This window comes from Castor canadensis, chromosome 18 (assembly GCF_047511655.1).
Source record: "Castor canadensis chromosome 18, mCasCan1.hap1v2, whole genome shotgun sequence".
Lineage (NCBI taxonomy): Eukaryota > Metazoa > Chordata > Mammalia > Rodentia > Castoridae > Castor > Castor canadensis.
The window spans coordinates 45,936,828-45,964,212 of record NC_133403.1 but is presented as its reverse complement, the minus strand read 5'-3'; the positions used below and the strand labels follow the sequence as shown (position 1 = coordinate 45,964,212).

Here is a 27,385-nt window from a genome sequence, read left to right as displayed (position 1 = left end):
TATGTGGCAAAACCTTTCCCATGAGATCCACCCTCCAAGGCTGGTCTCTAGTAGACCATCAGGACCGTGGGCAGGAGAAGAGCCTGGTTCACACAACCGCCTGGCAGCCCCTTGGTGGGGAGGCCCTGGAGGAGACCAGCCAGGAGGAGGACTGGCTGTTCGGTACCTGCACGGAAGCGTCCACCATGTGCCGAGCACCGTTCGGACCCTGGAGAGTCAGTGGTGGCCAAGACAGTCCTCACAGAGCCAGAGGCAAGTAAGGAGTCGTGACCAGCAGGGCCACCATCAACTCTGCAAGCAAGTCCTAGGCGGGAACTGCAGCGGGACCTGAGCACCTGGGACAGAGGCGCTCATCTGGCTGGAGCTCATCCTTGCCAGGGTGGAGCTGAGCCGAAGTCTGCAGGTGAACACAGCATCGCAGGGAGGCCCCTCCTACCTCCCTGTGTGCTCTCTGGTAGGGAGGAGCCAGTGGCTGACAGACCGTTCCCGGAGCGGTCAGTGTCCGAGTGTCTCTTCTCTCAGAAGGTCCTCAAAGGCTGCCCCCACCCAGCCTTTGACAAACCTCCCCAGAGGGCACCGTCGGCCAAAAGACAGCCCCACTGCAGGCTCTCAGGGAGAGGGAAGCAGGCCATGTAGGAGGAGAAGCAGACTCAGGTGGCAGAGCTTGGATGGGGACAGTAGCACAGGACAGGCGCCATCTCCATGTGAGAAGGGAGGGGACAGCTGGGTTTCTCAGGCGCTCGCTCCTTTGGAAAGCTCACACGTCAACCTTCCGTCCAAAACTTTCTTTTAGAAAATCAGTTGAAATAAGACGTAAGAGCAATGGACCTGTTGGGGCGGGGGAAGCATTTCTTTCTACTTAAATGTTGGTTTTATTAAAAGAATAATTTATCAGTTTGTGCCCGGCCAAAAATGTAAAGAAGGGCAGCTTAACATATCTTAAATAGCCAAGGTGTCTTCCAAATCTTAATCACTCACACCTTGTGTCATACCCGACTGCAACCTGAACTGTTATAAAGTATTTTTGTTAAATCAACCTATTTTTAAAGCAGAGATCAGGAGGATCACAGTTCAAAGCCAGCCCAGGCAAATAGCTCATGAGACCCTGTCTCAAAAAAACCCAATCACAAAAAATTGGGCTGGTGGAGAGGCTCTAGGTGAAGACTCTGAGTTCAAATTCCAGTTCCTCAAAAAACCCATAACCTTTGATTTCTGGTTGTATTTGCTCCAGCTGCCACCTGACGGCACTTCACACACCTCCCGACTCTGAGCATGTGAATTTGGAAAATGCTGGGCACATCTCCCTGTTTGGATCTTGTTCCTCTTGGACTCAGAAGTGCAAACTCGTGGAGGCCCTGGGAAAATCCACCCAAGCAAAGGACACAGTGCACAAAAGTGGGGGAGTAGGTGGTGGTCCTCATCACGACCGGCGCCCACCACTCTGCAAAGCTGACACCTAGCCTCCCCAGTGCTGGCATTAAGCCCCACACCACGTCATCCAGGAGCTGCCAGATGCAAGGAATTGTTAATGGAGTGGGGCCAGAAGCCAAGTTCACAGCTCCATCTACCTCTCCTTGCTCCTGTCTGTCTCATGTCTGTGAGGGTGAAATGAGTTAATTCATTTATCCAGATTGGACAATGACTGACACAGAGTAACAGATTAATTGCTGTCTCCATTACTGTGACTGGTTCAAGCCATCAGAGAGTCACCCCAAAGCAGGCAAATTGCTTCCTCATTAGAAAAAATATCCTAGTGAATAAAGAGAAGTTTGGGGTCTAGGCGCGGTGACACATGCCTGTCTTGCCAGCTATCTGGAGAAGCACAAATTGGAGGACCACCCTGGGTATAAAATGAAACTCTACCTCAACAGTGACCAACACAGAAAGGGCTGGTGGAATGACTCAAGCATAGAGCTCCTACCTAGCTAGAACAAGGCCCTGAGTTCAAACCCTAGTACTGCTGAGGCGAGGGGAAGGGAGAGAAAGGGAGGGAGGAAGAGGGCTCCCCATGGAGCCAGGAAGCTACCGGCCCTTCAGTCTTCACACACCCCACAAGAAAGGTACTTTGACTGACCTATTTTACAGATGAGGACCACTACTCAAAGCCATGCCTAGGGTCCCCACAGAGACAACCAGGCTGGGACCCAAGTGTCCTGGCCTAATCCATATCCATAACACTCTCTGGGGTCACCTTGCAAGATGCTAAGAAGACTCAGAGTGCATTGTGGGCTGTGACAGGGAGAAGACAGAAGGCACGATGTAATATAAACTACTTGAAATTTTCCTGGTTTTCAATGATGGTAGCTACTTTAAAATTTCAACCCCAATCCTGCCCAGACCAAACACGGTCACAGCCAGGGTCCACACACAGGCTTCCAGCTTGAGACTTTGGGGCCCAGGAGAACCTGTCTAGAAAATTTGACCTCCAATGGCCATGCTTCCCTCGGGTCCTGTCATGGGCTCCTTTCTGGGTTGGTCACCTGGGATAGTCCCATTTGTCAGACCCCCAGGGCCTGGTCATTCCCAGCCCCAATGGAGACAAACCCCAGCATGGCACGAGCTGCAGGGACACCCTTCTCCCCAGAGCAGCCCTCTTCCCTGGAAGCCAGAGGAAGTCGGGGAGATGTCCTGCCTTCCCAGGACCGAGGCTATCTGTCTCCTGGCCACTTTGCTGAGCCCAGGGTTGTTTTGAGCTCGGAGAAATGACCAAGTCTGGTTTGTTTTGAGGGCTGTTTGAACTCGGGGCCTCTCGGGCTGTGGGTGCTGACCTTAAAACTGTTCCACAACTTCTGGGCCCTGCAAAGTCCTAAAGGCAACCTCCCTCGTTCATTCATTCCCCCGGGGATGGAGCCTGTCTTCTGCAACCACGCGCGATTCACCTGTCGCGTGAGGGAGGCCACCTGACGCTCAAGAGGCCTCAGAGCCTCACACGTTAAACTTTTCTCCCCTTAGAAATAAACATTTTCGTCATGTCTACAAGAAAATACTTGAAGGCCCCAGCTGCTGTGGCCAGCCGGGGACAAAGTCCCAGAAAGTTTCAAATGCAGCCCAGATGTGTGTCGTCTGCAGCCGGAGCCCAGACAGCAGATGGCTTCTGACGGGGAGCAGAGAGAGGAGTGGGTTCCGGGTTTCCCTTCCACACTTGCGTGCTTTGTACCCCTCACCTTAGCCACAGGCCTGCAAGCACTGGCGGGGACCCAGCTGTCCCCGATGGGCGAGACAGACAGAGAAAGCCGTAGGGGGTTAACAGGCACGCCCTGCAGCCCGGCCGCCAACATGCCGGAGCCAGAAATAACACGGTGGCAGCCACACCATCAATTTCCTCTTCCCACCAGTGCCACGGCCCCATCCCAACCCGGGTGACAGCACGGTGGCCGTTTAAAGGCGGGTCCTCCCTGTCCTGTGCGAGATTACATATTTTGATTCCACAGCTCTGGAAGATGATGTAGCTCTCTGTCTCCAGGATGTCTCCAGTCAGAATTCTTGCTGCCTGCGTCACCTCCCTTGAACTCCTATTTGACATTTTCCCTCCACAATTGATGAGAGCTCCATGTTCGCATCTGCCACCGGCCAGAGCAGCAGCTGCCACCCAGCGATGACGCGGTGCGTCACTGGTGCGGTGACACCGATCACTCACCCTCGGGGCCACACTGCGCCGGGTTGCTGATACAGGACGTCTTGTACCTGCCGTAGTACAGGAGTGTCACTCCCTTCTCCTCCTTGAGGTAAATGCCTTTGTTCACCTTCCCTTCCACGATGTCTAAGCAAGGAAAAGGACACGATTAGTCGCCTTCGAGGCCGGAGAGCCAAAGCCCCAAGTCAGACTACAAACACCTCACGTCTCAGCGCAGTCTCTTCGCGAGACGGCGTGTAGAGTTTCATATGTTAGCCTTCAATATTAACAGCCTTAGTCAATATTTAATTCTTCATGATTAAATGACAAATAATTTATAAGTTTAAGTGTTAGGTGATCAATTCTTACTGCTGTTGTCAGATTAGCCTATCGTGTGCACAATAATGGGATGTAATTTAACTATCATATCCGCCACCAAGAGTGAGATGATGGTAGTCCCCCGGCCACCCTAATGACAAGAGTGCCACATGCTTCAGGGGTCCTTCCTGCTTCACCCTCATTCGGAATTCTGCACCTTTAGTTACGGGAGACTGTAAAGTCACAAGTGAGCCTCTTTCGTCCTGAGTTCTAATCCTATGCGGCGTGTTCAGACCTGCAAGGACACCACAGTTTATATTCTGCCAGCTCAAGGAGGGCCTGCCAACTGCAAGACCCGGTGGCCATAAATCCTGCCATCTTGTTGTTCCCGTTCCCATAGCCAATGTGTCTCGGGGCGAGAGCGTGTGGGTGAGTGAGGACTACCAAAGCCACAGTCGTGAGCCTGGATTGTCCACTGCGGTCAGGGTGCTGATACCTCTGCTCTTACGGAGGGCTGGGGAGGGGACGTGTGTGCCCTTGTAGCTATGGGTCCAGAGCCCAGGCAGGAGCTGCAAAGCCTTTTGAAGCGACACCACCCAAGTCGCCTTTTTAATCCCACTGTCCTGTGCACAACCCCTGGAGGACCTCAGCGCTTATCCATTATTTTTGCTTACTGTGTCCCTTGTCAGGGAGATCTGTATCTCACAACGTTAAATGGATAACGAGCAGTTACATAATTGAGTTAGACTGTATGAACCACTAAGCTGGACTTTTTGTTTGGTAAAGTTAATTGTGGAAGTCAAAAGCTCCACAGCTGAAAGAGCAATTGGTCAACATGCTAAAAAAAAAAAAAAAAAAAGGCTGGGCTGTGTCTACGAAGCAGCTTCCTACATCCATCAAACAAATGCCACAATTACTGCTGTCCCTTTCCATTTGAGCTGCACAGAGAAAACACGGACCACATGGGCTCTGGATGCTGATAAGGAGGACAGACAGCGATCTCATCATGACTCTTGGGGGGTGGGGGTGGGGGGTCTCTAATGAGTTGCTTCAATCCAGCTGCAAAAGAAACACTGAAACGTTTGTAAGAGATCAGATTTTTGGATGGGGTGTTTTCAAATTAACTTTGAGTTTCCACGGACAGGGCATGTTTTCTCCCCACCACGGAATGCAATCCATTTAAAATCCAAACTATTAACGAAGACCCCCAAAATGGAAAGATACCCCATATCCATATGTTAGAAGGTCGGTTAATGTTTATAATACTGTCCTGTGTTTTTGTTTGTTAAGTCTACCTGCTTGCAGCCCCACAGTGTATAAAACACCAAAGGACATTTAGGAGTTTAAGGAAACCGTCCCCAAATATCCAAGCTGACTGCTCACAAATGTCAACAGAAGATAATGACTTCTCTTATTCTTTTGTGGGGTGAGGTGTCATGAGTTGGTGACAATCAATATCATGTATTATATTATAAAATGTGATCACAGCTCAAACAATTTTAAAAATGCAAAAATAAATACAATTTCTATGTTAGGGAAAAGATACCATCTCGGGATAGCTTTGCTCCAAAAACAAGCAACTGAGTCAGACATGCCTGGGAACATGGAAGGCCAGCTGCAGCGGCTAGGCACAGAGAGCCTGACATTTCCCTAGCCTGAGACCTGCGTGGATCCTCCCGGCTCCCTGGTCTGCTTGCTGCTAATGCTCACTTTCCACAACTTTGCTAGTCAAGAGAGCGGAGGCCCCCAGAAGAGGAATAGCTGCACCCATCAATTCACCATAGGCCCCAACTCGACCCCAAACGCAAGCGTGAGAGCTCACCTACGGTTGAAGAGAAATTGGAGTAAGCGGAGTCATTGGTGTAAACAAAGGTAGAATTGTGGGAAGGATGCAGAGTGAGCTTGTGGGTTCGTAACACTGGGTGAAACACAAAAGAGAAAGCATAACACGTGAGTGACAAATAACAAATGGAAGCGCATATCTCTCAACCTGGCCCAGTGTGGGAGGGGTTCCTTTCATCCCCGGGATCTTTCTTTTGACCTCCCATCCCTGGACCCCTGAAGCCTCAGATTTATTTAGCCAAAACGATGACCGACTCCAGTGGCTCCATAAGTTTCAAAGCCAAGGCCACCATTGCTGCCAACCTTGGCTACCGTGTACCAGGTAAAGCTTCCGGTTTGCAGGCTTCAACTCCCACAGGGCTACTTAGTTGAGAGATATGGACTTGAACTTGGCTATTTGTGAAATAGCCTCCACAAAAGGATTAATGGTTATGATTTGGTGATAACTGATGAGACAGAAACATGGCATGAAAGCAAGGGCATGACATGATGACAAATAGACAAAACGACAAGGGCTGGGCTACAGGCAACAGGCTGCACGTATATGGCGGGACTTCCAAGGCCATCCCACCATCCATCCCCAGCAGTGGCTGTGCTGAAGGGTTCTAGCCATTTCCTTCTTCTCCCTGACAGCTGGTCATTACATTGAAACATGCCAGGGTAGCACTGTGGCAAACAGAGTGGTCCAAGGGGAAGGTGCCACTTGACCTTCCACATTCTAGGATTTCAGGACAAACCCTGATCTATTTAGAGTCTTACCAGAAGCCAATGCATTCAGCAAACAAAACTCAGCATCGTTTCCAATGTACCTGAGTGAGTGTTTCGAATCCTGCATAGGTAAAGGTGTTTAGAACACCAAGAGTTACTGACTGAATTGACGACAGTGATCTCGGAGGAGGGAGTGAGGACAGAAATATACGGACAATTGTTCAGGCTCTTATTTCCAAAAACTCCTAAAATTTTAGTTCCCGGGTCTCGAACAATGAGCTATTTATTTTAACAATGTCTTTCCACTTGACAAGGCAATTGCCTCTCAAGGGCTTGAAAATCAAGACCCAAGGAAAAAATAGATGATGACAAGGACAAGTGGTCGCTTTTACCTTGAACCACATCAAAAAATTGCACAGGGGTGTGTTTCACTACAAGGCATGGACCATTTGGAGAAAATAGCTGACTGTAGTGTAGGATGGTGATCAGGGACTGCCATCGGTGTAGACAAGGGCTGGCCAGCAAACCACACAAAAGATGACAGGGCTGCACAGGAGGATGGCGTCCATCAGCCTTCATGGAGATGCTCCTCGACCACCTGGCTCTAGGACGACTCTGATGCTTCTCGACCCAAAAATTTTAAGGGATCATTTCAGAGCCTTCTGTGGCAGTTTCTAACAGCACATTAAGTCACAAAAGTAAGAGAAACGCCAGCGTGCTGGTGGGGAGAGCATGGCCATCAAGAGGAGGCCTGGTGGTGTTAAAATGCACTGCTCAGGAACCAGTATGGGAACCACTGGGGCTTGTGCTCAGCTCTGTGCACAGTGACACCCTTGCCAGGTGTGTCAGCCACTTGACATCATCAAGACCAACAAGTGATTAAAAACGAAAATGTAAGACTGCCCCCAAATTATTCAAAATTTTAAGAAGAAATTCTAGCTAGGCACCAGTGGCTCACACCTGTAATCCTAGCAACTTGGGAGGCTGAGATCGGGAAGATCGTGGTTTGAGGCCAGCCAGGGCAAATAGTTCACAAGACCCCCATCTCCAAAATAACCAGAGCAAAATGGACTGGAGGTGTGGCTCGAGTGGAAAGAGTGTCTGCTTTGCAAGCGCGAAGCCCAGTCCTACCAAAAATAAATAAATAAAATAAAAAGGAATTGCTTGGGCTGGAGGGGCTCGGTGGCAGAGCAGTCGCCTCACACGTACAAGGCTGGGTTCCATCCTTAGCACTGCAAATATATATATTCATATATATTCATACAGACACATATTCTATATATATTCATATATATGTAAATTCTTACTAGAACTGAAAAGTGTGCTCAGGGCTCTCCTATGCCTCTCCTGCTAGCAATCGCCTGAGTTAAGTGAAGGAGACCCTGACCTTCTCCCTCAGGGTTGGTGGCATTTCCTCTTTACAGCAAGAGCTGTCAGAGGTGGGGAGGGAGCAGTGAAGAAGCAGTTGGCAGACAAGGGGCACCTTTGCCATGTGACACAGTGACCCCACAACCAGAGAGTAGGTCACAATCGGCATGACCCTCGGCGTTGATCGAAGAGCGCCTGTCATGGCAAGCCAGCTCTGTCTGCCTGCAAACAGGCACTGGACTCACAGGCAGGGGAACCACCCCAGAAGGTTCGGCATTAAGGTTTGGGGAAATGCATATTTTAGTCATATCTTGAGTCATAAATTCCGCCCTTTGATCAAAACAATGTATAACGTTGTGACAAAACACCGAATAATCACTAGGGGGAACTCCCCCCAAAATATTCACGGTCTTCCTCATCCTGGTCCCCATTCCTCCCCACCCCCAGGCCCTCGAGAGGCGCCAGCCCCATGCCTGAGGGCATCCTCACCACCCAGGTCTACCTCCAGTGGTTTCCTGAAATTCATGGATCCCGTCCACGCTTTCCAACGGCCAGTAATGGGAAGCAGAAGCCAAGACCTCGAACCCTGGGGGGAAAGGATCAAAGTCTTAAGTCATCATTAGGAAGGAAGTTTCTGAGGACAAAGAGCTGGGAACTGACAGGAGAGAGGAGCGAAAGAGTCACGTGACAGGTGACAGTGGGTCCTGCTGGAAAGGCATTGACAAAATTCAATACAGAGTCTTCGCTAGAAAAAGCTTAAATTAGAGATCAATGGATTTGAACTGTGCAAAACACAAAAGATAGCAGTAGGCACCTCTTAGCTGGTAAAAACCAAAGCCCAGGCTTGGTGGCCGAAAGCCGGGAAGGGTCCATTCGTGTGGGGGAGAAGGGAAGCCAGACCGCCTGCATCCTGCTACCCAGTGCACTCATGAGGCAAAGTCTGATGCCACTGAACCGCAGAAAGAAAGAAGGTCAAAAATAACTTTACAAGAGGTGGAAATGCCCCCAATATTATGCCGGGCATTGTTGAAGGCACTTTACAAACATCTCCCATTCCACACTAACAATGACCCAATGACCTGTAAGGTAATTGTGTCCTTTGTCTGTTTGTAAGGACCAGGAGTCGTCAGTCAGCTAGGTAGCCGTTAGCTGGGAGGCTCCAGTCCCTGTCCCGCTCTACCTGTGCTTCCTGCACACCGAGGACCCGTCTTCAGACGTCCCGTGAGACTTTGCTAGACATTTCTTGATACAGACATATTATTTCTATTCTCAGGTCCATGTGAATAAGCGAATTCCCTGCCTTCCACTTCACAAAGGAGGCTGGGCAGTGCTCCCTAGAGGGCTGTCCACAGCACAGTAAGCCATTCTCTTACTGGTGAACGACCAAGCTTTGGTAGGAAACCCTGGCATGAACCTGTCATTCCTTTTCTTTTCCTTTGGTGGAACTGGTGGTTGAACTCAGAGCTCCTCACTTGCAAAGCAGGTGCTCTACGACGTGAACCACACCTCCAGTCCATTTTGCTCTGGTTGTTTTAGAGACGGAATCTTGAGAACTATTTGCCCGGGGCTGGCTTTGAACTGTGATCCTCCCGATCTCAACCTCTCAAGTAGCTAGGATTACAGGTGAGAGCCACAGGCGCCAGGCTAGCTGTCATTTCAATCTCCTCATGGATCCGTCCTCCAGGATTACTTCCCAGAAGCAGACTTCATGGTCCAGAGGACTAACTGTGACTCGCTGCCCTGAACATCTGCTAGATCCTAAGGAAGTGAAAATTAACAAATCCTAATGCTTTTTGTGGTTAAAAAAAAAAAAAAAACAACAAATTTAAGATGGAGATGATTTGATCATTATTGCCAAATGCCATCTGCCTGATTGCCAAGGTGAAAACCTACTGCAAACGAGAAAAGAATTCAGCAAGGAGACTTATACAAATTTATGAACAAGGCCTATAGCTTTCCTGGATCTCAATAACAGTGCTAAAAATAAAACCAGGAGGCAAGTTCTCACTCCTAAAAACCGTCAACTACAGGAATGCAAAACCGGTCGTGTCACAGGGAGGGCTCTCGTGCCAGGGAAGGGTAGATGACGAGGGTGAGGGGGGCAGATATGGCTGAGGTACTTTCCATACATGTAGAATATGGAACGCTGAAGCCTGTCCAAGCCATTTTAAGAAAGGGCGGGGAAGAGGGAGAACAATGGAGGGATGAAGCAAACCGGGGTGCGTGGTACGCATACATGGAAATGTCACAATGGGACCCCCAGTACAACCGTTATATACTGATAAAATGTTTTTAAAATTGAGTAAGACCATTTAATTTTATTGTAAAAAAATAAATAAAATTTAGCTGGGTGCCAGTGGCTCATACCTGTAATCTCAGCTACTCAGGAAGGGGAGAGCAGGAGGATTGTGGTTCAAAGCCAGCCTGGGAAAATAGTTTGAGAGACCCTATCTCCAAAAAAAAAAAAAAAAAACCTATCACAAAAAAAAAAAAGGCTGGTGGAGTGGCTCAAGGTGTAGGTCCTGAGTTTAAGCCCCAGTATTGCAAAAGTAAATAAATAAAATTTAATAGAAAGAAATAAAAATCACCTCCAAACAATGTCCTTCCTGATAACTAGATGCAATATAACTTTGATTGGGATTTTTTTCTCAATATTTATTTATTACTTACTTATCTGAGGTGCTGGGATTTGAACTCAGGGCCTACACCTTGAGCTACTCCACCAACCCTTTTTTTTTTTTGTGAAGGGTTTTTCAAGATAGGATCTTGGGAACTATTTCCCCAGGCTGGCTTTGAACCTTAATCCTCCTGATCTCTGCCTCCTGAGTGGCTGGGATTGCAGGATTACCAGTGCCTGCTTTTTTTTTTTTTTTTTCTTTGATTGGGAATTTCTAGTCTGTTCTTTGGTTTGCTTTTTGTCTCATTAGCATGAGTTGGTTGTACATATCGACCGGGATGCAGGGTGACATTTCAACACACAGCATCCACTGATCAAACCACGGTAACCAGTGCTTCCTTCTCCCTCTCACTCCCTCAGGCTTGGAGGCTTTGGAGTCTCACCCAGATCCACGCAGGATAAATCACAGGCTATTGTGAAGAACAGTCCTCCGGCTGTCCCGTGGAGCACCAGAACCTCTGCCTTTGGGCAGCCGTGTCCCCACCTCCCGCAGAACTGATTTCATCCCGCGTGGCCTTCCCTCAGGGTCCTTAACACCCTCTGAAGGTCTTGGATTGCTGTGCCTGTGACGCCCCCGGACTGGACACTGAGGTCCGTAAGGGCAGAGGCAGGGAGTTATTCAGCTGTGTAAACCCAGCACCTCGCACTCATTGTGTCCTCGATAAATGAGTGCCAAATTGCAAAAAACCAAAACAAAACAAAGGCAGCCAATGAAGAGAAAGCAGTTCAGAAACAAAGAGGAAGAGTGGAACGAGAGTCTCACGAAGAAGAAGTGCACAAAGTAAAGTAGTACTGTTAAAGAAGACTTGATCACGTGGACGACTTATTTTTTTGGAAAGGCAGTCTCACTTCTATGAGATCGTCAACCGACCTTTCGTTAACCTTGCCGATATCTGGAAATTCGCTATTAGGGTGCTCAGGGTTTTTTTGTTTTGTTTTGTTTTGTTTTATGCAAAGGGGGAAATCAGATAATGGATCTTACATTTAAAAAAATAAAGAGGAATAACCAGGAAGATGTGGAGAGGCGACAGAGGAGGACAGGGTGGGGGGCGAGCAGTGGAGACGTCAGGACGGTCACAGAGCGCAGCAGAGGAGTTTGGTGCCACACGGGTTCGACAGTCAGCGGAAGGAAAGACTGGGGAGCTCGGGAGCACACGGGGAAACTTAGCTTATGGTAAAAAAGGTAGGATTTTAAATCAGGCGAGACTGTACTCGGCAAACGGCATCAGAACCAGTTAGCTATTTGAGAAAAAAGAGAGAGATCTTTACCCTGCTCTGTACGCTGTAACAATTTCTAGGTGGATCAAAGTTGAAGTGTTAAAAAAATTAAACGAAAAAGCCTTCTCAAGTTCTAAATTTCACTGCAGTATTCTTTTTAATTTCTGTAGAGAAAAAAAGTTAAATTAAATCACACGGGGGGATGATGGCTTATGTCGTGTATTGGAAGAAATGTCCTGATTTCTTTCTTTTTTTTCTTTTATTATTCATCTGTGCATACAAGGCTGGGGTCATTTCTCCCCCCTGCCCCCACCCCCTCCCTTACCACCCACTCCGCCCCCTCCCTCTCCCCCCCACCCCCTCAATACCCAGCAGAAACTATTTTGCCCTTTGTCTAATTTTGTTGAAGAGAGAGTATAAGCCATAATGGGAAGGACCAAGGTTTGAGATGTACTATATATACCGTCCTAAGAAAACTCCGGAGACTCACACCTGTAATCCTAGCTGCTTGCGAGCGTGCGATTAGGAGGATGGTGATTCAAGGCCAGCCTGGACAAATAGTTCAAGAGACCCCATCTCTAAAGTAACCAGAGCAAAATGGACTGGAGGTGTGGCTTAAGTGGCAGAGCACCTGGTTAGCAAGTACAAAGCCCTGAGTTCAAAGCCCAGTCCCACCAAAAAAATAAATAAATAAACCCTCCAGGTGGGAAACTGTGCAACTGGAGGTGTGAAGCTGTTTATATCTTGTTAGCTCCGAGCCTTCCTTTGAAAACACCGAGGCTCCGCTCTCAACAGTCACAGTGACCGTCGGCAGTGTCCACACCACAGTGTCACAGGGACGCTGAGGCACCGCCCCACCTCGTCCAAACATCTGCACATGTCCGTTCACTGGGCCCGTTTTCAATTTGCATCTGTCCCTTAGGGATTGGCCAAGAGCACAGCCTGCTCACTAACAGGCATGAGAGAAGGGACTGTCACCGCCACCTCACGCCACCAGGACTCTGCCCTGCCGAGGGCGTGAGACAGAAGGGCCTCTTCATCTCCTACAAGGTTTGGGTTTCTCCCCCCCTAAAATCTAGGCTATTCGTTTTCAAAACCCTCATTGATTCAATTCATCTGGGAAAAAAATTGGAACGGGAAATAACACTTGTTACACAAAGAAGGGACGTCTGTCTTCAGGATCCTCTGCCTCACAAACCCCTGGACACCAGGTCCCCTCTCACCAACTCCAGTGCCCCCTGTGCTCACCATGGAAAGAGGGGATAGGATGGGGTCGCTGGCCCTGCTGTCACCGCTGCTCCTCAGACAGTGCTGAGTGTCTGCGTGACCACCACACCAACCCACAGCCGGGCAGTCAGGGACGAGGGCTGTAGCCCGCAGCACCCTCAGGCCCAGGCCCGTCCCGAGAACAGGACATTGCAAGCGGGCAACATGGCCTAGCTGACAGACAGGCGCTGGGCAAAAGTGACCAAGTCCCAGGGCGGTGGCGGGGTGGACAGCGGGCACTGACTACAGACGGCAGCTGTCCTAGACCATACTGTCACTCTACAGGAAGGAATGGCCAGGTCCCCTGCTTTTGAAGACGTTAGAAATCCAGATGGTCTAGATTTGAACTTTCCCCAGATTTTAATGGACCAAGTTTTTTTAATTAAAGTTGTGCGGTTCTAACGAGATGGGCCAGATTCAACCCAGAGGTCCCTGAGTACGCTAACGGGTAAAATAACCCCCAGTCCTAAAAGTCTCATAAGAACAAGGAAGCTCGTTCTTTCGTGACAAAAATGGTCTGTGGCTGTTTACCACCACAAAGGTGACAGGAGGTGATCGAGTTACTTGTATGGCCACCAGAAAGACTGTCACAAGACGGAATGTCTACTTACACAAGACGGCAAGCCAGGCAGTTACGTGGCCATTTGGGGACTTAAAAAATGGGGGAAGAGGGGCAGAGAAGAAAGGAAAGTGGAGGGAGGTTGGGAGAGAAAGGAGAGAAGGAAAAGAGAGAGAAGAACGAGGAAGAGGAGGAGAGGGGAGGGAGGGGAAGGACAGAGGGAAGAGAGCTTTTCCAGTTCGACCACCATGATTATACATCAGTTTATTCAGAATTCGATTTTCGTTTAGATCTAGTGCCTCACTGATTCAGTCTGGAGTGTAAGACAGGAAGGAAGACGAAGAGAGAGACAGGGAGGGGGGAGAGGAAAATGAGTATTAATACTGAAAACAGTTCGTAAGGCATCAGTTAATTCCGCCTCTCTGATTTCCTCCAGGCGTCCCTGTCCCCCTTCCCTCTGACTGGCCCTGTGCCCATCCGGCGCTCGTGCAGAGGGTCTGCATAGGGGATCCATCCTCAGCTGGAATCCCACGCAGGGCACCACTGGTCTCTGCTGGTTGCCGGCTCCCTGCTGGCCTCCATCTTTCTCTGCTTTCAACGCAAAAAGCTCCTTTCCCTATCAGACTTCACTTGCTGTTCCCACTAACTGGAATGCTGTTCGCTCAGTGCCTGGTTCTAACTCAGGCCTCCCACCGACAGACAGGCCAGGCCGGTCCTGGCCCTTGTCACCACCAAATCACGTCTCTTCCAACTCCTGTGTTTGTGCCTCCTGTCCGTCACCATCGCCGGGGGTCCTCGGCATGTGTCAGTTGTCTGCGTTCTGCGTCAGACTGTGCCGTGTGAAGGTCGGGACTGTGTCTTTTCTTTGTCCTGTGTCTCCTGTGTCAAACAGGGCCTGGGTGTGTGTGCATGTGCGTGTGCCTGTGTGTGAAGGTCGGGTCAGATTCCTGCATTCGAAGCCTCCCCGGCTCTTAATGGCGGTCGTTATAACAGCTGCATGGATGAACGAGTGACGAAATGCAGGCCTGACTCGCACAGAAGATAATTGAACCTAAGCTAAACACAGAATGCAATTACCTCGGGCGCTCCAGCGCCCCAGAAGTCTCTGCTCGCCTCATTTCCCCGTGTTTGACAGGGCATAAACACACTTTTTAAAAGGTCGTCGTGGGCGCATTTCTTTCTGCGCTAGGAAGATGAAGACCCAAGTTTCTGCTGTGAGCTGGTGGTTGGGACAATCCTTTATAAACCAAAGGCCTCTCTGTCAATATATGGAATTATAATCACTGTAATTATCTACTTTGGGCTCTGAGCAGGGTGGTGACGCAAGCTGCCCGGGCCTCCTGGGGCCTCCTGGGACCGGCATGAGTTGGCATCTCACAGCCACCCGGGATTGGAAGGGTCTAGGTGTGACATGGTCTGCTGTTTTTCTCAAGTTCCCGTTGCTGTTACAAACATTATCTATAAAAGGGCATGTTTATAAACTTGTCAAGTGGCCTGCAATCTCCTGACTGATACCATTTATGGGTCTGAGTTAACCAGCCTGCAAGCTTCCACAGTCATCCTGGGCAACAGAGGCCGAATCGAGCGCCCGGACTGTGAGGGGAGGGCTCGGGCCTGCGGGGTGACTCTGCCGGGCCTGGCACCCTCTCTGGGTCTCCTCTCCTGTCCCTGACTCTCCTATAAACCGGGCATGGGCTAAGCCGGCTCTGGAGCTCTTGTCAACCACAGCAGCCCATAAGATGACAACCGATAGTCATGGATAAGCACAGATAAGGCCAGGTTCTGAGTGATCTCCTGCTGCTTTGAGATCATTTGTAAACCAGATACAAAACTAAATGCCTACCTTAGCTCTACCATAAAGGTCCTCCAGACATCCGGTGACCTGAGCCGCGGTGTAGACAGGCAAACCAGAGTGGGTACTTGGAAGTGGAAATGGCACAGGTGGGCTCTGTGTGATTCGGTTTTCCAAATGACTAACCTTCCTACCGTGCCAAGAGGGGTCGCACGCCTTTACTGAGCACTTGCTACACAGACAGCTTGGGACTAGGAGCCAGGATGAGCACACAGGAAAAGCTCAGTCGTAACCTTTCCTTAAAAATGAACTTGGGTGTGGTTGTGGTGATCAGAGTTCCCAGCATGCACTGAGACATCTGAGCTCCCGCAATTGCCTGGCCCTAGGCCACTACCCTTTCTCCATCACTACCTTAGGTGCTGGGCCCCAACTGCCTCCCGCTGTGAGTCCCCTGGCTCAGCCGAGTCTTATGAGCTCTGTGACTGTGAGCAAGTCACCATCTCTGAAGGACAGGCTTGGCATCCACAGTGTGAGTTTGTGCACTGATCGGAAGAGCTGTTGCACTCTACGGTATGACCCTGGCAAAAGCGTCCGGCACACTTTTTTGGAGGATACTTAGTAAGCTGCTTCAGTCGGTCACTCCCTTCCTGACAGGCCTCCAGGCCTGCTCTGGTTCTCCCTATCTGGACAGGCCCTTGGCACACGCATGGCCATCTGGGGGGCTCTAGATAGACAGCTGGGCCTGGGCTTTCCCCCATGGTTCCCAGGAGGCCTCACAGGCCATAGAGGTAGGGGTAGAAATGCAGAGGCCTCCAGATCCAACAAACCAGACCACCAGGGCCGGGCTTTCAGTGGGCAGCAGTAGACAGAGACTAAAATGTAGGAAGAGACCAATGGAGGCTGGAGGTGGGGAGAGAGGTATCAGGAAGCAAGGAAGTAAGGAAGTAGGGGAGAAAGGGTGAAAGGAAGAAGATGGGGAGAAGGAGAAGGAAGAAGGATGGAGGGAGGGAAATGGGACTAGGAAAGGAGACAGAAGAGGAGGTGAGGAAGGCAGGAGAGGGAGAAAGGCGGAGTAGGAGACAGAAGGAAGCCTGGTGTTGTGCTGAGTGGGGACACACGGAGGTGTTCCCTGAAGGTCAGGCCTCCTCACTGTTCTAAAATGGAAGGAAGGAAAAGGTACAATGAAATTCTAAGTGGGGAGGTGTGCAGGAGGAGAAAGGAGAGAGTGGGGTTGCTAGAGACAGGAGTGAGGGCCAGAGAGAAAGCCTCGTGGCCGGGGTGTGGAATGGGATCTTGGAGCTGAGTTCAAGGCTGTCCTCGCCTAGGGACCTCGGGCCTCGGGGCTCTGGGCTTCTTCCCAGAAGTGCTTCTGTCATCTACTCCTCCAAGGTGACCAGTGGTCAGGAGAGGAAGGGCTCCACCCTTGCGCAGGTAGAGGAGTGAATTCGAATCTCTCTTTGAGGTTTAAAGTCCAGAAAATGAGCAGGTGCATGGCCGCGTGTGGACACGGGTGGACGCGTGTGGATGCGTGTGGACACACATGGACACAGCCTGGATGCGGAAGCTGGCCTCCCTGGTTCCTGGATGTGATGCTATCTCCAACCAGTGACACCGGCTCACATGGGTCACCAGCCTTTCTCCCCATGGCAGTCTCCTGCCCACACACCTGTCCTTCACACCTATCCATAGGCCTCAGCCTTCCCTTCCGTCCTTCAGCAGTTGGGTGGAAGCCAAGGAGACAGGTGGAGGCCCTGCTCTGCATTATTTTGTGCAGAGGATTTTTAAGGAGAGCCTTAAGGATGTGGATAAAAGAGAAGTGGACACTGAAGCGGGGGAGCAGAGGTGGTAAGGAGGACTGAAATGTCCCCAAATTGTGTGGCATCACGTCCAGAAATCTGAGTCAGGCCCCCTGCTGAGGGCTTCCACAAAGGAGGGCCTCAGAGACCTGGCAGTGGGCCTGAGGTCAGGTTCCCTAGCAGAGGGCGGGAACCCCACGCTTCCCTGACTGTGAGTCAGAGGCCTCGCTCCCCAGCCAGCAGGCCAGGGTTCCTGGCAAAGGGTTAGAATTCAGAGATGTCAGGCCCTGACCTCCAGCCAAGAGGCAGCCAGGAGCCCCAGGCCCAGAGCAACCTACGCCCCCCCAAGCCTCCCACCACTTTCCGTCTGGCCCCGCCTGCCATGGCTGTGCCCCACACTTGGCTGTGCCCCGTCCTTCCAAGCAAACCTCACCCTCAAGTTTCTAGATGGGGAATTATAACCGCCAAAGACCAGCGTCTCCCGTGGTGAGGCTTCCCCGAGGGACGATGGCGCCCGTGCCACGACAGCTAGGAATGCAACAGACAGACCCTTGGGTCTGGAGTCCCCAGAGAGCACGCGTGGACCACAGCTCTACGTGCACTGAGGACACAGGATGAGTGGAGAGAGAGATAGATGGGTTCAGCCCTTAATCACAAGGTTTCATGTGACCCAGGGCAAGAGGCAGCCTGAGACACCAGCTGGACAGGGATGGGGGCCAGCAGAGTCACTAGGGGGCAAAGTGCATTTTCTGGGTACAGAGGAGCCAAAAAAGGACCACTTGTTGACAACCTAGCCATTAATAAACTGTGTCTCGGATGCCCAGCTAGGCAGCGAGAGAAAACAGCCAGCACAGCAAGGAGACATGTCTCTTACCTGGGTGGTTTTGTGACCTGGGCTGGGCCCTGCACACCTGCAAGGAAGGATCACACCGTGAGACTCAGGGGAGCGCCCCCCGCAGAGGTCCACCCAGAGACAGCCACAGCCTCTTGGGGACATTACCTGGAAAGGGCAGAAAGATAACAGCAGCCAGAGGCACCAGCAGCTGACGGAAGGCAGCTCCCTCATGGTCCTCAGGGTTCAGGACAGGGTCATAGAGTGCCGGGAGCACTGGCCTCTACCTTCCACTGCCTGAGGACAGGGACATTTCACAGGTTCCCGGACTGAAGCGTCTGTTCCTGTAAAGTTTGTGACGCGGTGCCTAGGCGAGCTCTGGGGCCTCTTGCCTTCCGCGATGGATAAGCGCTCGGGAAGGCAGAGTCACGTGGCGAGGCCAGGCTGGCTCCAGATGCACAAAGCCAAAAGTGAGCGAGCGAGCAAGTGAGCGAGCGGTCCAAAAGGCTGTGCTGCTGCTGCTGCTGCCTGGAGAGGGGCCACCTTCCAGCCTTGCTTTTCCTTTCTGGAGCTGCTTGTGCCTCCGTCCAGGTTGGGGACACGTCGGTCCCGCCTGTCTTGATGGCAGAGCTGCCTGGGGCTCCGCTCGCTCGCTTGCTCCCTGGAGCTCCTGGGCTGCTCTGGGTTTCACACCTCGTCCAGCCCAGCGCTTTGGGTGGGGAGGCAGTGATGTCAGCTCTCCTCAAACTTTCTTCTCCTCTCTCTATTTATATCCTGTCCCTGCTCTGTCCTTCCTGGGTCCTAACACCAGCCCGTTAGGAACAATGGCAAACACTTTCAGCCTGGGATCAGAAGGGACAGACGGAAGGGACGCTGAGGGGAGCAGGGTGTGTGTGAATGTAGGTGTGTGGAAGCGTGGGTACCGGGTGTGTGCGTGAGTGGGTGTGGATGGGTGTGAGTGTGGGTGTGGCCGAGGTGTGGCAGGTGTGAGTGTGGGGAGGCATTTTACAGATGTCGTCTCACGGGCCCCTCAAAGTCACCAGAAATATTAATAACCAGAAGGTGCGGGTCAAACCATGAACTCCGCAGAGACCCGTGTCTACCTTAAGCAAAGGTCATTGTCTGGAGCAGCCTGGACAATTGTCCGAATCTCACTCCGTTTGGAATTCCTGATCTTCAGCACTCACTGTGCCCTGTGCCCTGCAAACGCTGACCCCCACTTTCTCTGCAGCCCTTGCTGACGTCACTGACACCCAGGATGACTAACAAGGGGTCCCGCAGGATCACCCCACTCCACCTTGGCCAAGTCAGAATCCCCTTAGCCAGCTATGCCTCAGTTTACCCAAGGTGAGAGTTTTTATCCAACTGATCCCAACTGCACATAGACACATGCCTGTGTGCCCCACGATCGCCATCGCCACCGACTCTGTCCAGTGACGTGACCACGCAGCACGTAGCTGTCCGGACCGCCAAGCTCTCCCAAGCTGCACTTTTGGACAAATGTCCGAATCTCACTCCGATTGGAATTCCTGATCTACAGAGTGGAGACAAGGGGGGCAACAGGAAAGGAGAGGACACGCAAAACTCCTCCCTCAGGGCTTGGGCAAGATAGAAAATGACACCCAGCGAACACTGGGAGCCCGTATCTTCTCCATCATCTTGACTTAACATGGGAATTCGGCGTCCGGAGTCGGCCACGCTTCCTAAAGAGGGTAAGAGATTACTCCCAGGCTCCCGGGGGAGGGAGAAGGGCTTTAACTCTGATTATCTGATCTGATCACCAACCTCCCTGCCTGGCTGCGGGCTCCAGATGGTTCCTGCGAACGCCCCCTCCTGCCAGCGCCAGGAAAGCCGTGGACTCCGGACTCCAGGCTGCTCGAGATAATGACCTTTAGCCTGGTGCCTAGGCGTAATTGCCAGGGAAAAAGTAATTTACAACCTCCGTCTTCACGTTCATCAGTAACCCAGTCCCCGCTCCTGCCTCCCGCGGGAGGGGAGAGAAAGGAGGGGCTTGAAGCCTGCAGAGGTTCTCAGCTGGGCCTGAACTCAAAACCGGATTGCTGGATACATTTTCCCATTGCTAGAGTGGAAAAGCCAAGATGTGTCTTTATTTTGGGGTGAGGGGATTGAGACAGGGTCTCTCAAACTCTCCATGGTCCTGCCTTGGCCTCCTGAGTGCTGGGATTACAAGCAGACGCCAGCATGCCTGGCTATTTTTGTGTGCAGGGGGTGGGGTGATGCAGGGGCAAGGCTATTCTTTCAATCGTGAAATTATCCTCAGATAATGAGAGACAGGAACAAAAACTCTCTGTAAAGGACCAGCCCCCCCCCACCCCGCCCCCAGATGTCCACACTTAGCCATGGACTCACCCTGGAGAACAGTCCCAGGCCCAGCCTGCAGGTGCTACTTCTGAGCCTGCCTCACTTCTCCATGCTCACTCGGTCTGAGATAAAGAGCCCCTCCCCTTTAAAACAGCATTTCCCCAGTGCTGAGTTACAGTCACAACTCTGGGGGCTTGGGGGGGTGCTTTTCTGCGGGGGTGGAACTCAGGGCCTCCCAGTTGCTAGGCAGGCGCTCTACCACTTGAGCCAAGCCCCCAGCCCTTTTTGCTTTCGTTAGTTTTCAAACAGGGTCTTACGTTTTTGCCCAGAGCCAGCTTTGGGCAAAGATCCTCCTACCTACCCCCTTCTGAGTAGCTGGGATTATAGGCATGCACCACCACACCTGCCCAAAGCTTTGGAGATTTTTTTTTTTTTGAAGCTGATTAGTTTTTAATTGGCAAAGATTGAGTGTTTTCATGGCCTGGGGACAATGGCGCCCTAACCAACCCGTGAATTTGAATCAGGACTGTGAGTGGTGCCGAGTGATAGTTTGATCTACGTATACATTGTAGAAAGACTAAGCGAAGTTAATGAATATGTCAGTCACTGTATCTTTTTGTGATTGGGAACGTGAAAAATCTATTCTTTTAGCAACTTGAAATAAGAGCGTACTCTTATTAACACACAACACGCAGTGTACGGATTGAGCACAGCTTATTCCTCCAGCCGGCCTCGTCCCTCTCCACCGTCTGCCCTTCCCCACCGGGGCCACTGGTCCCCACCCCTCTCTGTCCCTATGAAATTGACCTCCTCACGCACCACATATAAGCAAGATCACGCAGTAGGGGTCTTATGTGTCAGTCTGGATCGCTCTGCGTGACATAATTTTTGCTAAAGACTTGGGAGGTTCACACACCTGGAATCAAATATCCCGTATGAGCCTCACACGGTGGCCGCCCGCAGGTGGCTTCCAGGGCCGCCATAACACGGGGCTTTCAGCTCTTTCTGCAACGTTCTTGAAACGTCTTTGGTCACTTCCTATCTCCAGCCTTTTTTCTGGGGGTGTCCATCTCTCCCTGCCGGGGTGGACGCCCCCGGGAGCTGGGAGTTTGCTCTGGGACTCGCTTGGTTCTTAGTCCACGCTCAACATTCAACGTTCAGAGGGATTGCTCTTGGATGAGTGCTTTTGCACTTAGCCTCAGGGATGAGGAAACCAAATTGTGCTCGCTGGTAGAGCACATCAGGTTTCTATCGAGTGGCTGCTAATTAAATATTTTAAATGAGCCTTACGTTGCAATTAAGCTCTACTCAATAAATTTTTACAGATATGCTGCAGAGGAGAGCAAGAGAGGATGGGCGTGGCTGGATTTTACCCTGCGGGCGTGGAGCGAGCGTTTCCTCCATCCCAGCAGCTCGGGACCCCGGGAAGGATGGGAACAAGGTGGAATGACAGTGGGTTCTAGTGCTAAGTCACCTCGCCCCAAGTGCTGCACCTGCCTCCAGCCACGAGCCATCCTCAAGTGTGCGCCCGGTCACAGGCAGGCTGGTGGCTCCCACGAAGTGTGCCAAGAGGTGCACGGCTCGAACAGGACAGACGGAGTGGGGAAGTTTGGGGGATGGGGTCACTGCAGAAGTGCCATGAAGGCGTTAGGGGATTCTTTGTCCTAATGGTTAAGGGAAGGAAGAATGTTCCAGAAGGAAGCTATGGACGGAGCTAAGCTCGGGATGCGCTGTGGTGTGGATCACAGAGGCGCGTACACCCAGACCCTGCCCTCCCCTGGTTGGTTTTCCCTGTGGACAGGGCTCCTCCATAACCCCCGAACTTGAATTGGGACTGCTGGGACTTGTAGAGGACCTGCCACACTTTGGGCTCTGTGATCGGTCCAGCTGTGAACCTGCGACCCAACCAGTGTCGTCCTAGACCAATTAGGATGACCTCGGAGTCAGGACACCTGGGCCTCCCCCAGTGAATGAAGTCATTGTGTGTCACCACAAAGAAAAGACTCACCAGTGGCAGAAAATAACGGGCCACCATGGCAAGTCCAGTACCGTGTCCTTGCGAGCGGTGTGAGAGGGCGCTCCACGCCAGCTGAGCCCTTTTGCTCTGACCAGCACCGGTGAGTTCACGTTTGAGCTCAAGCAAGTTTGACCTTGGATCTGTCCTTTGCGATTGTGTGAGGTCCTGGTCACGGCCACGTGTTTGAGGGACCGCAGCAATTGGGTTTCCGGTGAAGAGTGGGCACCGGCGGGGAGTGGGGAGGTCTGAGGCTAGAGACTGGCCACAGTCCAATGGGCAGGGCAGGGGCAGACCCTCTGGTCTGTATTTTCGTTCATTTATTTCTTGGTGGGACTGGAGTTTGAACTCAGGGCTTCGCACTTACAAAGCAGGCACTCCACCACTTGAGCACGCCTTTGAGCCAGCTTCCCAGCTTACATTCCCTCGCTCCCCGCGACCTCACTGCTTCCTGGGCTGAGGTTTTCGCGAGGCTGAGTGCAGAGTACTTGGGGACGTTCATGTGCACTTGTCTGCCGTAGGGTGGGGACGTCTGTAACGTCCCCGGTCGGGTGGATCGGCGGTGTTGGTCAGCTCAGCCGGGTCCTTCTGACTGCTCTGTGGACTCTGTTTGCCCCTGAGGGACGAGACTGCAACCACGACTGCATTTGTCTACTCACCTCCACCACACACGTGTTTGTCACTGTTCTCTGGTTCCTTCCGTAGATGCAGACCCATGTGGGATTGTTACGTGCAGTCAGTAAACTTGCCGTTCTGTCCTCATGAAATGACCCTCCTTGGCCCCAATGTCACACCAGGTCCTGAGGTCACTTTTGTCTGTGCAGCCACTCCGTCTCTTCTGTTTAGTGTTTGCATTGTGTCTTTTTTTCCACTATTAACCTGGCTGTGTTTGTATTCAAAGTATTTCTGTGGACAGTGACTCTGGCTAGGGCTCTGTCTTTTATCCACTCTAGGGACCCCTCCCCATCTCTCATTCGCGGCCCTGCAGTGACTGACACAATGGTAGTAAAAATCTGCCTGCTTCTCGGTCATTTTCTCTCAGTCCCTCTGTCTTTGTCCCCCTTCCTTCTCCTTCACTCCGGCTGTTTTGGGTCAATTTAGGATTTACGATCGCCATTATAGCTTGACATGATAATAAAGAGGTGTTTTGTGGGTCTCGTCATTCTTCCGTGGGGATCAAGCTTCTTCCTGCCTCGTGTCACCTCGTTCGTCCTCAAGAGAACGTCTTGCACTTCGAGCTCTGCTGCTGCTGCTGCGGACTCTTCGGTTTCTCTTTGAACCGTCTTTATTTCTCCTCACATGCCTGGAGACATAATTTACATACAATAAAAGTCCCTTTTTCCCTCTCCTTTTGAAAAGTTACCACACTTCATTTGTACAGACGGGTTTCATCGCGACAGCTTTGCACACACATGCATGTACCTGGACCAAAATTCACTTCAGGAAAGTATAAAATTGAGAAGCATCTATGATGCTCACAGGCTCGTACAACCACAGAAGCTTCTCATCACCCCCGAGGAAACCCTGTGCCATCAGCATCCCACCCCCGCCCCGTGCCCCTGTTTGCAGGCACCCCTACATACCATGTGTGCATGGTAGGCATGTGTGTGCTGTGAGACTTCACGTGTTTTTGTGTGTATGACGTATCGGGTATTCATGTGTGTGTACACTTGTGTGTGTGAGGTGTGGAGTACGTGTGTGTGTGAGTGAGGTGTGGGTGTTATGGTGTGCATGCATGTGTGTGTGTGCACACGTGTGCGTTAAGTCAACCCAGCTGGGTGTCCTGCTGGGTCTGGGCTCTGTCGCCACGGTCACCCTCAGTGCACACGAGCCCCACGTTCTCTGGGGTGTCCTGTGCATGGGTGGGGCTGGCCAGCAGGGTTCCTCTCCGTGACCCACTGCACGTCCTATGTCAGGCCCCTCCTATGCTCCCAGGCTGCTGGCTCCCACCAGGCTGGTAGTGGGGGCAGAAGAGCTCAGGTGCAGGCACTGGTGGCCCTGTGTCTTGGGTGAGTTCTCTCAGGGGCCCTGACCCTCTCCAGCAGAAGTGGGTTCCAATGGGTCCAGATGCAGACATCTTCCAGCCCTGCCCTGGGGCTGGAGGGCCACCTCTCCCTACATAGCAGAGCTTTTACCGGGGGCCAGAGTTGCAGGGCTAGCCATCCTCCCCCAGTCAGGGAGGAGCTTTGCCCCTTGGGGCGACAGCTCTGGGAAGGGCTCTGTCCCTGCCCGTGGTGCTGGCCTCTCACCTCCCACCATGGGCTGGCTCTGTGCTCTCTCTGTCTGCTGCCTGTTCCCAGTCTTCGTTCTGAGCGCCTGCTAGCATCCTGGGGAAAGGCACTGAAAGGGCAAAGGCCTTGTGTGCAGCTGCGGGCTCTGTCTCCCCATGCCTGTCCATGCAGGCCCTGTGAAGATCATTGTGAGATTTGCTGAAGTCTTGGCGCCTCGCTCCTCCCATGCTCCCGCACCTGGGAGCCACTGCTCTCCACCCTCTCTCCTGACATCTGTCTGACTTTCCCTGCATTCCAGGCTGGGTGTTCCCTGAACTGCCTCTCCAGTGGGGCCAAGAAGAGTTATGACTTGGTGTGTCCGTGGGTTTCTCTTGGATGCTCTTTCTAGCTCTGCACTCCCGGCGGTAGGTGGGGGGAGCTGTGGTTTTCATCCTTGGGCCTGCGGGATTTTTCCCGCCTCGGCTCATCCTTTCCGTGCTCCAGCAGGGTCAGAAGTTTTCAGAAAAAGCAAAGATCCAAGGGGCTTGCCTTTGGGAAACATTTTCTCAGACACTTCAGCCCATATCTCATTCTCTTTAGCCATGCAGCTACCGCCCCTCTCTGAAAGGGAGTGAAATTTTTTTCCTTTGATGGTACTGGGAATTGAACTCAAGACCTTAAGCTTGCTAGGCACATGCTCTACCACTTGAGCCACTCCCCCAACTCTTTGGCTTTTTGTTTCTTTTTCAGATAGGGTCTTGTGCTTTTGCCCCAGGCTGTCTTGAATCCCCAGTCAACATACATCCTACTCCCGAGGAGCTGGGATTACAGACCTGTGCCTCCATACCTGGCTGAAAGTCTGATGATTGTGTTTGAGCCCCTATCCAGCCTGAAGCTGGATTTTCCTAGACATTTCAGTTACATAAACCAATAAACGTCCTTTCTTGCTTAAGTCAGTTGGAATTAGTTATTTTATCTTCAGCAAAGAAGCTGGGTATAAATCAGGTTCTCCCAGGCCCCAGACCTCCCTGCACCTTCTTTTAGTTCATCCTCCCCTCAGCTGATCACAGGGCAAAGATTCCAGTGGGGTTGTGGGAATGGTTTCCACGCAACAGTGTCTCCAGACAAGTCACCCACGGCTTCTGGGGCTGGGGCTGCCAGCTCAGTTGCTTCTTGTGTAAGAAAAAGCAAGGGTTCTGACGAGCTTGCCTTATGTGACGCTGCTCTGGGCAGCCTTTGTAAATATATCTGCAAATTAAGCCTTTAAAAGTTAATAAATTGCCTGTTTCTATCCCCACCACCAACATGCACACTCAAACCCGCCTCATAGTTCATCTGGAGGGCTGCATGGCCTCTTGACCTGCTTCCCGGCTTCTCTCCTGCCCCCACTGCCGGCCAGCAGACCTTATCTCGCTCAGTCACATCACTTAGGGTGAAAAGCCCTTGAGAGCATCCCATCCAATGGGTGAAGTCACCCCCTAACAACAGCACAACCACCCGCCTCCTACCACCCAAGTGACCTCCATTCCAATGTCACCAACTCACGGCCGTGCACGGATGCTTGTGTGTCCCCTCCATTCATAAATGGAAACCCAGTCCTGCCCCCAAGGTGATGGTTTTAGGAAATGAGGCGTGGCGGAGAACTAGTCCTAAAGGTGGACTTGTCATGAAGGATATTCGTGTCCCTATCAGAGGGGACTCAAGTGAGATGACCTTCCCCTAGGTGAGGACACAGTGGGGTGGCCACATTTGCTTTTTGTTAAATTTTTTTTGGCAGCTCTGGGGTTTGAACTCAGGGCCTCACACTTGCTAGGCAGGCGCTCTACTGCTTGAGCCACTCCACCAGCCCAAGGTGGCCACTTCTGGATGCAGAAGAGCAAAGTCCCTGCCAGAGCCCACCCATGCAGAAACCTGACCTTGGACCCCAGGCTCCTGAGCCGTGGGAAGCACATGTCCATTGTGGCCACCTGGTCCATGGTGCTTTGTTACAGCAGTGTGGCTCTAAAGACACGGCACATTGTCCTCGTCCTGCCCAGTCACCTTGCTTGAAGGGCTTGTGCATCTGTGCACACAGCCTCCAGTCGGCCCTGATCACTCAGGTTCAAGTTCAGTTAAACCAGAGAGAACGTCCATCCCTGGCCAAGAATGGACATGAAGCAGATGCCACAGATGCCGGAGGGGAGGCAAGTGGGGAGGGACACAGGGGAAGGCCTCGGGAGACGGAGGAGGTCCAGGTTCTCATGGGTGACGGCTCCAGTCTCTTTGTGTGGAAAGTAGAAAAGAAACACTACCGAGAACCAAGAAGAAGTCCTAGAGCTGAAAAGTGACAACTGCAACTTAAAACGACCACTGTGCATGAGGGTCAGCTGATGGAAAGAGGCCATCTGAACAGCAGAGAGAATGAAAAAGACCTGGGGACAACAGTCTACAGTTGATGGCACTCATGTCCCAGAGGAGGGGAGAGTGGTGTTTGGGAAGAAATAATCACGACAGATGAACGGTCTGAATTGGTGACTGAGTCAAAAGACCCCCCCCCTCTGTGTCCCTGAGGGCAGGGCGGGGGCGGGGGGGGTCTTGTGCTCTCTCCAGCTTGTGCTCTCTCCTCTCTTTGTCTCTCTCTCTCTCCTCTCTCTTTCTCCCTCCCTCTCTCCATCCCTCCCTCTTTTTCTTCTTCACCCCCTCCCTCCCTCTCTCTGATCTGGGGCATCCACCTTGTTCTCCCCTTGAACATCAGTGCTGCTGAGCTTCAGGCTCAGGCTGAATGTCACCACCTGCCTTCTCAGGTCTCCAGCTTGCAGGTGGTGTACTGTGCCAGGGTCACATCAGCCATTCTGCATCAGTGGAGAAAGA

At 51.8% G+C, this 27,385-nt stretch overlaps 1 protein-coding gene across 2 annotated transcripts in view; it reads right to left on the bottom strand.

The window, feature by feature from the left end:
* Adgrd1 (adhesion G protein-coupled receptor D1) overlaps nt 1-18,715 on the bottom strand; it is a 120,479-nt gene extending 101,764 nt beyond the window's left edge. The window contains exons 1-5 of one of the 2 annotated variants that reach the window (XM_074060662.1): nt 18,158-18,715; nt 18,032-18,068; nt 8,352-8,435; nt 5,754-5,849; nt 3,638-3,760 (exon numbers count right to left, since the gene is read on the bottom strand). In XM_074060662.1, coding sequence (XP_073916763.1) covers nt 3,638-3,760; nt 5,754-5,849; nt 8,352-8,435; nt 18,032-18,068; nt 18,158-18,223 — 406 coding nt within the window. In that variant the 5' untranslated portion in view covers nt 18,224-18,715. The remainder of the gene's footprint in view (nt 1-3,637; nt 3,761-5,753; nt 5,850-8,351; nt 8,436-18,031; nt 18,069-18,157) is intronic. The other variant, XM_074060663.1, reaches the window with a different exon arrangement.
* Between the last annotated feature and the right edge of the window lie 8,670 nt (nt 18,716-27,385).